Source organism: Eubalaena glacialis, chromosome X (genome assembly GCF_028564815.1).
Source record: "Eubalaena glacialis isolate mEubGla1 chromosome X, mEubGla1.1.hap2.+ XY, whole genome shotgun sequence".
Taxonomy (NCBI): Eukaryota; Metazoa; Chordata; class Mammalia; order Artiodactyla; family Balaenidae; genus Eubalaena; species Eubalaena glacialis.
In genome coordinates this window covers 119920402-119930553 of record NC_083736.1, presented here as the reverse complement: position 1 = coordinate 119930553, position 10152 = coordinate 119920402, and the positions used below count along the sequence as shown (strand labels likewise).

At 36.3% G+C, this 10152-nt stretch overlaps 1 protein-coding gene across 1 annotated transcript in view; it reads right to left on the bottom strand.

Moving 5' to 3' along the window:
* Positions 1-849: 849 nt before the first annotated feature.
* The window catches only part of STK26 (serine/threonine kinase 26), a 62034-nt gene continuing 52731 nt past the window's right edge, over positions 850-10152 (bottom strand). Inside the window, exons 5-12 of the mRNA XM_061177701.1 lie at positions 6957-7065; positions 6714-6871; positions 5610-5795; positions 4354-4502; positions 3224-3317; positions 2737-2799; positions 2518-2654; positions 850-1161 (exon numbers count right to left, since the gene is read on the bottom strand). Of these exons, the coding sequence (XP_061033684.1) occupies positions 1137-1161; positions 2518-2654; positions 2737-2799; positions 3224-3317; positions 4354-4502; positions 5610-5795; positions 6714-6871; positions 6957-7065 (921 nt within the window). The 3' untranslated portion in view covers positions 850-1136. The remainder of the gene's footprint in view (positions 1162-2517; positions 2655-2736; positions 2800-3223; positions 3318-4353; positions 4503-5609; positions 5796-6713; positions 6872-6956; positions 7066-10152) is intronic.

The window sequence follows — 10152 nt, the reverse complement described above, 5'->3', positions numbered from 1 at the left end:
TAAAAGAAAAAGGTATTACCCATGTAACAGTACCATAAATATAACTGAAAATTAACTGTACAGTCTAACTTACCTTTGTACGGACAGAAATCATCCTGTACTATGGTTATTTTCATATGAACTAGAAAATGCTTATTTAAATACCCTTTCAAAAATGAACAAATGATGTTTATGTATTGGATAGTTATGAGGAAAAAAAATGTATAAATAGTTTATAGGACATTTTATGACCATGACAAAAATATGCTGGTGTAAATTATATTCATACCTGTTGATCAGGTATTTATAATCACATGATAATCAGCTTCTTTTAAGCTCCCCAAATCCAAGCATATAATATGCGATTTGAGTTGATTTTAAAAATGAATCCTGACTAATTCTTCCGGTATTACCAAAAATCCATCCTTGGCTAATTAGTATTGCTTTAACTTTCCAACCATGTTAAATAAGGGTCAATTGTCTCTTCTATAAGAGAAAGTAAATACTGCACACCAAGAGGTACCTCTGTTGCTACATGTTGCCTCTAAATGTTTCAAACGCAGGGCTCTCAAATGTGATCATCATTGAGCTGCCTGGAATATCATACCCACTTGGGAGAAGAGTCAATAGTTTTCCAGGTTTCATTTCTAAGAGCTTATTAAAAACTTCTGCTTTAAGAACGTGTGACTTGTTTCCGCCTCCCCACCAGTAGTCATTTTTAGAATATGCTTGTGTTTAAAAAAAAAAAAAAAAAAAGCTTTTTGAGGCTTGATGATTACAAAAGTTGAATATTTAGGATGACTTTGAAAGACCTGTATGTTTCATGAGTGTACAGTTAACTAAAGATCAAAACATGAAAGGTATTCATCCTAGTAACTTAAGTAATAATGATACCTAAAAGCAAAACTGTATCTCAACATTTACTAGAATACAGGTGAAACTATAGTATTAAAAGTTATTCCTTACAAAATAATCTCTTTAAAATATAAAATGATAAACACCATCACAAAATAGTTGAATAGCTTCTTCCAAATCTTCAATGTCGCAAAGATCCAAAAGGCACGTGGAGCTCATGAGTTAAGCATTGTTAAGCTTGAAGTAGCTTTGGTGGGTTTCTCTGGGTCCATATGAAATAGAAGCCACTAACAAGAAGTTTCTTAGGGGGATTCATCTGCTGAACACCTATAAAATTAAGAAAGACTTAAATTGATATACAACTATGCATGTGTCTATTTTACATCTGTATGAACTCTGCAATGAAAGAATTGATTCAGCAAACAAAAATTGTATTGCGTCTCATCATGTAAACGTTAAAATATAAAGCGGTTCAAAAATCCCTTCTGGGTCTGATTTTACAACTTCCAATTGATTTGTTTGCAAATTGGAAAAGAGGGGAGGTTTCCACTAAAAACTAAGGGATTTTAAGAGGGGCTTTAGCTGATGAGTATAAATAGGCTTTATCAGCCAGAAAGATCTAGGAGAGTATGTGTTTTACAGGCTGTATGGTTTGTTCCAACTTGGTCCCAGCGGCATCACAAATACAAAGGAATATAAAGATGCACTGAGGGCTTCCCTGGTGGCGCAGTGGTTGAGAATCTGCCTGCTAATGCAGGGGACACGGGTTCGAGCCCTGGTCTGGGAAGATCCCACATGCCGCGGAGCAACTAGGCCCGTGAGCCACAACTACTGAGCCTGCGCGTCTGGAGCCTGTGCTCCGCAACAAGAGAGGCCACGATAGTGAGAGGCCCGCGCACCGCAATGAAGAGTGGCCCCCGCTTGCCGCAACTAGAGGAAGCCCTCACACAGAAACGAAGACCCAACACAGCCAAAAAATAAAAAATAAAAATAAAGATGCACTGAGAAGCAATATAATGGGATTAAGGCTAAGATTAGTAGTGCTTTTTATAACTTGCTTGAGCTAAGGAGTTGTGTTTGCATATGCATACAAAAGTCTTGTTTTAAAAGGGAATTTAAAAATTAAATGTAAGAACCTTTTTGAATGTGAACAAAGTTAAAGCAACAGTTCAAGAGGCAGTATAGAAACTGAAATCAAACATAAGACCCTTTTAGAGTCTTCATTTGAGTTTCTCTACCTAAAATCCTTAACTTTTCTTATGGGGGTTAAACTTAATGAACTTTAGCACTGAAACAATGTGAACAGCAGTGTGATAAGAGTAGTGGCAAGAATGAAAGCATTCCTCAATGGTATTTACAAGGGTCCAAATAAGAATATGTCCCCTGACCTTTTGTCTGTACTCCTACTAACAGGGAAAGGAAAAACAAAAAAACCAAAAAAAACCAGGCCATTTCGTTCAGTGGAAAACTACCTTGTAATGCCCGAAGATAATAATTCCAAAAGCTAATGTTTAAGATGGGCAACAAACAAAACAGTTTTCGAGCATATGACTATTAAGAATTGACTTTGTTAGGAATAAACGGAATGACTGAATCAAGTAGGTAATTATATTATCGCATCATAAATGAACATCCAACAGAAAATGTCAAAATAGTTTTTTAAAAATGACATTTCAAGCTTACTTTTGAAATTTTTCAATTAATTTCTTCACCATTTTATCTGTGATGCCAGGACAGGCAGCTTCAGCCACAGCAATACTTTTCTCCAGTTCTTCGATTGCCTGATTCCTGCTAGCATTATTCTCATCCTGCTGTTTAAGCTGAGAAAGATCAATAGCTATAACATTTAAAATTACTATACTTCTTAAAATAGATATCCGAAGCTAATGAATCTGTACTTACTTCAGCAAACGCAGGTGTGATTATCATAGACAAACAGCTCAGGGTTTGTACAAGATCTTGCTCCTTTGAACAAATATTATAGATTATACACATGAAATTAAAATAATCATTCATGTGCATTCATTGGAATCCTCCTCCCAAAAGACCCAATACAGGGCAAGTTTCCATGCTTTCTTCCCATCACTAATTCCCATCCATCATCCAGAAGTTCTCTAACTTAGAGGATTACAACTGATATACATGATTCCACTGGGTTTAGATATCTCTAGGTAAAATGCATTTTAAAACATACCAATGGCCACTTAAATGACTTCTATGACCTTTTCTTAATTAGCTCAAAACGAACGGCAAATGAAACCTACTCTGGACACAGTGAGGTAGATGAGCACTTAGGGGTATTAAATTCTAACAATTTTTGGCCATCATACTCTCACTATATAGTTCGAAAAAGTCTACCAAGAGGAAGTGATCTTCTCCATATACATACTGCCCCATTCTGTAGTTTCTTTGGATCAGGCTTCTTTCGCACAGTGGTAAAGCTCCATTCAGGATGAGTGTTATTTTCCCTGCTGGTGGATTCCCTAAAGAGATTGCCAAAGATACTTCTATAAGTTCCTAAATGATACAGCTTGGTGAAAATACCTAATCAATGCAGCCAGACTCCGAACGGAGAATTGTGCCAATGTATAAAAAATCATTTGATCTCAGTTTCAAATAGACACTGCTTTTTACTGAAGAGTAGCAATGGTTCTCAACTCTAAGTGTGTACCAGAATCACACGTGAAGGTCTCTTACTATATATAAAGCCCTGCCCCAACCCCTTCCCACTGACTAGATCAGGATCTCCTGTAGTGTGGCTTGTGATTTTTTTTTAATTTTTATTTTATATTGGAGTATAGTTGATTTACATTTTTGAAAGGCTCCATGGGTGACTCTCATGGGCAGCTAAGGCCAACAACCATTAGAACAGAGTAAAAACAACTATCCTGGTATTTTTTAGACCTTTTAAAAGTTGGGCAATTTCTCATAAATGCAAGTAGTATCTAAAGAAATTTGGTGTTGCCTTTGTGTCAATTCAGCTAGCGAAGGAGTAAATTAAATTATGGACTTAGAGGCTGAAATGTTAGTATAAATGCTGCAGTTAAAAAACAATGCAACTTTTTAGGGGGTACAAATGAGATATAAATGAATATTTCAATGTCCCGGTCTGATCACGGTTTGGTACATGGCCAAGAGGTGGGAAACGTTAGTTCTCCGGAGGGATTTTGCAGGTTGCCATCAAAGTAAGAGAAGACATTGCTCCTTATCACTTTGGGCAAACTAGTAAAACACCTTAAATCGAACCTTGTTCCAAAATTTTGTAATATACTCAAGTATCCACTAGGGGTTAGACCGAGACCATTTAAAACTAAAGCAATTCACTTCTAAGAAAAAAACGTGTTTCCAAATTCATTGTACTTCACAGACCGTGATTTTAAAAGATTTTCACAGTTTCTAAAGTCAAACTTTAGAATAAGGTTTATATTTTATGCTAGAGAAAGCATATTGGATCACAGTTAAAATATATGCAATATTAAAATGGGCTATCTACATAAAAATTAAATAATTGGTACATACGAATCAGAGCCCTCAGAATCAGATTCGTCATCACTGTGTCCTTCTGCCTTCCATCTCTTAAATCGATCTATCAGTTCAGTCAGATAAGAAGTCTTCTTTGAATTTTTTACAATGAATTTATGTTTCAGAAGTTCTTTAGCTGTAGGACGCTAAGGAACAAAAAAGAAAGGATGCATGAATATTTCTAGGCTCTTTTGATTGCAAAGAGTGATAAGAAATCACTTCAGTTATTAAGCTGAAAGGTGTAAAAGTATGCCTGCAGATATGAGGACAACTAAAATGCCATAGGACAATAGCTAATTCTATTTTTGAAGTGGCTCAAGGCAACCAAATTAAATTCACTACTTTGGTACCAATTTGCTAAAGCCCAATGGGCAAAAGGTGGCCTACCTACTAGCAACAGGCAGCAGGCCTTTCTTAAAAGCAGAGAAACACATGGCAGGACTTTGATAATTAAGTAAAAATTTTAAAACGTTTCAAAATAGTGCTTTAAAATACTTTTATTATATTTACTGTAAATTGGAAAAAAGGATGAAAACTAGCAAGGCTGTAACTTTGTTATTATCTGCACATATCATATGACCCCCTTCTTCATCACACATTAATTCATATTGCATCTAAATACAAACACCAGGTGCTGTGGGGGACATTTTCCCCCCTAGTATTTTATTAATATGAGAATATTCATTAGCAACTTAAAAATTGTCACATCAAATTCAGTTCTTGTGTATTTCTAGTTTCTCGAGGTCATCGGGCGGCTTTATTTTAAAAACAGTAAAACAACTGTAATCAACTTTGCCAAGTAAATGAATGGAGCTCATTAGACTTCAGGAAACGTATACAACTTCATGTTGGAATTTCTGAACATTAAATAAAAAATAGTGAAACGCAAACAACTTTTCATGAAAAATGAAAACACAGTTGAATAAAAATCATTGTGAATAGTTATACATATACTTTCATAACGACATCCTAGAAAATGAACTTTATTTCCCCCTGAAATAGGAAATGATCCACAGAATAAAGAAGAAGCTAGGGACCATAGAAAAAAGAGAAAAAGATGCAGGGGAAGGAGAGAAGGAACTACGGATCTTGTCAACAACTAAACAAAATTAGCAACATAGAGGGAAGAATCACGTTCCTGGATGGATCTTAGACAGTTTTCACAGGCACTGTATTCCTCACTGTTGAACAAACCACACTGGCTCTATGTAGATCTGATCATAGAAAATAGTAGTCATAGCATATATACTCACAAATGATGGATCTTTGTTCAGGCAAGCATCAATAAACTCCTTAAAGGATTTAGTAAAGTCTCCGACAAGAGTTGGAGGATTGTTTTTTGGAATAAGAAACAGAACTCTCATAGGATGCATATCGGAGTTAGGTGGCTCTCCCTTGGCTAGTTCAATAGCAGTAATTCCCAGTGACCAAATGTCAGCCTAAGGTAAGGAGGAAAGAACAATTACCTTGAAATTCCATTCCAACATATTGCCACAAAATAACCTGTGGAGTCTAACGGTCATACAATATGAAAGTGTCTCAAGAAATGTGATGTTAATAAATCTTTATTAATATAATTCATTTATTTAAAAAAATGATCAAATCCCCTACTTTGTGCCAGGTACTGTATTCTAGGCACTGAGGACTCAGGTGGTGACCAAACCAGACAAAAATCCCTGCTCTCAAGGGGCTTATGTTCTAGTAGAAGAGACAGATAAATAAATAAATAATAGGATGTCAGATGGTGCTAAGTTCTGTGAAGAAAATAGTAAATCAGGATAAGGGAATAATGAATAAGGTAAAAGGGCTGCAAATTTACACAGGATGGCCAGGGAAGACTGTTCTGTGTAGGTAATGTTTAAGCAGAGACCTAACTGGGAGAAAGGCTATTCCAGATAGAGGGAGAGGCAAGTGCAAAGGTCCTGAGGTTAGAGGGGACTTGCTGTGTTTATGGACCAGCAATGAGGCCACTGTGGCTGAAGCAGATAGAAAATAGAGGGCCAATAAAAATTAATTTAAAAAAAAGTAGAAGTGAAGAGAGATCAAAAAAAAGAAAATAGAGGAGAGTGATAAGAGATGAGCCAGAGGTAGACAAGGGCCAGACTGTAGAGAGCCACATATGTGATAGTAAGAACTTTGGATTGTATTCCAAGTAGGATGAAAGGCCATTGAAGGGAAGAAGGTCCAAATATTACCAGCATCAAGGGAACGTATGATTTACCAGCAACATCTGACATGACTCTAGCTTTAGGAATACTTTAAAAGGAAGGAGTATTAAGGCAGTTTATTAAATAGGATAGTACGCTATATAAAACTTAATATTAAAAACAAAATAGTTTGTACAGGTAACACTTTACTTTTGAGTCATAAGCTGACTGCTGGATAACTTCAGGAGCCATCCAAAATGGTGTTCCCACAAAGGTATTTCTTTTAATTTGTGTATCTGTCAGTTGGCCAGCAACTCCAAAGTCAGCAAGTTTCACATCTCCTTGTTCTGAGAGCAAGACATTGGCAGCTAGGAGGGAAAAAGAGATGAAAAAACCCTCAGCTTCCTCAGAATGCATCTGTTTTTCTCAGGTTCACATTAGACTTCTGTATACCTTTTATGTCTCGGTGAATTTTCTTTTCTGAATGCAGGTAGTCCAGACCTTTCAAAATTTCCTTTAGCATGGTAGCAATCTGGAACTCATCAAATGGACCAGCTCTCAGCTTAGGGGGAAAAACACATACATACATATACATGTAAAAGTTTGGAACAATGAAGTTCGAACTTGACATTCTCTTTGAAATAAGAGAATCGCTTAGATATATGAAGCAGTTCTGCTTATTAAACCAATATTTAAACAAATGATAAAATTTTAAAAGGTGAGGAAAGTTAAGTCAAAGGGAAGAAAGGGTTTTTTAATGATTAGATTTAATCTTGAAAGATAGTACAACCTATATACTAGCTCCAAATCCTTAGGTTCTTAAATATTTACGTCAATGATCTAAGAAACATGCTTAAATAATGACAGAACTAGCTTTCTTTTTCTCAGATAGGAAAAAAGAAATCAGCTACTTAAATTTTGGCATTTGCTGTTTAAAACTTATTAAATATTTACACCGAACTGATTTTTAGATCAGACAGTCCATAAGATTTTTGCAGCAACCGAATTTGATCATATAGGTCAGCTGTAGCACAGTTCTTAGCATTTGTGTATTTCAAAAACATTATAAAGCATAGAGCCTTTTTTGAGACTCAGATTTAAATTTTAGCTAGGAATATAATAATTAAACTATTCAGACTTTCATTGTAAAAAAAATATCAAATCATGGAGGGATACGGTTTTTCAAATAAATGTAACACATTTCCTTGTACTAAAGCCAGTAGTTTTAACTGCAATACAAGGAAAGCAATGATTAGGTTTCAGGAGAATTTGTAATGGAATATCTGAAAATCTCTCCTTAAAATAAATGGTTATTTTAAAATTCTGGTACCTCATAAAGCACAAACAGTGGACTGTACAATATTATTACAGGAAAGGGTGGGAATCTAAAGTCAGAGCTGAGGTAGAGTTCTGTTTGCTGGAAGGAGGGAAGAGGTGGTGAAAATCAAATATTGCCCACTCTGCCTCACACTGGGAGGGATTCACAGCTCTTTGGCACCTTCTGTATTTCATCTTTCATGAATGCCATATTTATTCTGAATAAAGGGCACTTTCATGTTGAAATTTAACAGCTTAAAATAGAAACCACACTTCGGTCTCACCATTTAATATTAACTATGCTCTGGATATATAGTATACTCCAGGGATGTTCATAGTTCAATAGGTGCCTTTCCTAGGTAACATTATCTGTTTACTTTCAAATATATCAACTTCCACCCCAAAAGTTTCTATTTAAACAGCAGTGATTAAAGTCATCTAAAAGGTGAAAATGGCATATCATTTTATTGATTGCTGGCAATGAAATTCTGAGGTACTACCAAATAAGTTAAAGATAAATGTCATACTACTTAAGATTAGTACTTAGTATCACTGATCATAAAATGTTGACAGGGCCAGAGGAGGTATACCCTCAGTCACTTAGGAAATTGGGCAAGGTCCATATAAAAGGTACTAGCTATCATTCTGAAGGATTTCTAAAAGTGCCCTGGATAATACAGAATTTTAAAAATATATTTAAGTAAAAACAAACAGAAAAGTGGTCCTACAGACCCATTAGCTTATCTGGTATACTTAGGTCCAGTTTAAAATTCAGTAAAAGTAAAATCTCACTTAACTGGGTACCGGAGGGGGATGGTAGGGGCGCCTGGGTGGCAGGGAAATGGGAATGCGGTGGTGGCAGAGCTGGGTTTTTCTTGTTCACTATCAGACAGAAAACTGTCCCAAATGTTGTGGTTAAAATGTTTCTTTAGCCATGATGATAATGATCAGAAAAGGAGAAATAGGGGAGTTGGAAAGAGAAGGAAGGTAAAGTAGATGGAACACAGATTGCTTTTTAAAAAATTTCCAATGCAACCTTTGGAGAGATGATGCAAGATCTTGGTCGACTGTCCCTGGAGCGCACAACTGAGCTTCTCTCCAAAGACTGAAGACCATATCATGTCTCTAATAGCTAACACTTCTGCCCCCAGGGCAGTGTACTGGCCTTGTGTGATTTGCCTCTGTTGTCAACTGAGGATATTCAAGAGAGGGACATTTTCCCTTTCAAAGACTATCTACTTGTGGGCTTGGGGGTGTTCCCCATACTCCCTTGACTTCCAGCCAGTCCCTAATGCAGCATGTTCTGTTATGCTTTCTCTTACAGTTAGCATATTGTTTCCAACTTTTTCCCTTGGTGCTCATGTTTGATTCTCTTAACCTTATTATATGTGTTTTTGTTGTAAGTCACTACAATTCTATTTGGAAAGAAGTAAGTTATAATCAATTCAATAAAATAATGTACAGTATGCTCAAAGTCTGTTCACATACAACTAATTATTTTTGTTAGAATGGGAGGGAATCTTGAGGTATACACTATATAATGTTGACATCAATTACTGGTCATAATCATGTTCCATTAGTCAGGCACCAGCTTAAGGGATGAACACTCTCTACCCAGCATCCCTCCTGATTTCTCTTGTCCCTGGTAGCAGTGCCCTCCTCTAAGCCTGATCCTTTCTTAGATTCCCCCAAATGATAGCATTCATTCGTACAGGACTATATATGAAGCAGAAATAGCACATTTTCTCATCACTTGCTCTGCCTACAAAGTCCAGTCAAATGAGGTTTATAATTAAATCACAATATCATTAAGTGTCAGGGCTAGAAAAACAGAATTAGAGAGATTACTCATCTAGTTTCTTCATTGAACATTTGAGGCACAGGTTCAATGGCTTGCCCAATATTAGCCAGCTAGTCAATGGCAGAACCAAGACTAGGATCTAGGTCTCTTGATTTTAAGAACATTTTAAGTTCATTGAATTTATGCTAATAGGTATTTGTTGTATTTAGGCGGAGATCAGAATGGCAGAATGAGATTATGATCTCACAATCCTTTCATTCAGAGATTTCATAAAACTGACCAAACTACTACCGGGGTTACAGATTGTATTAGTTAGGGCTGGGCCAGTGTCCAGTGCTTCACATTGTTATCAGAAATCCGGATGAAAGCAGTGCACTAGCTTTGCCAATGCCTACAAAACGGGGAAGCGACATGGTAAGCACTTTTGGGGGTCAGTTAACTGTGATAAATTTGGAAAGGGTTCTTAATATTTAAGAAGTGGAAGGAGGCTCGTGGAGCAATTGTGAGGCTTCTTGTGGAGCTAATGAAAAA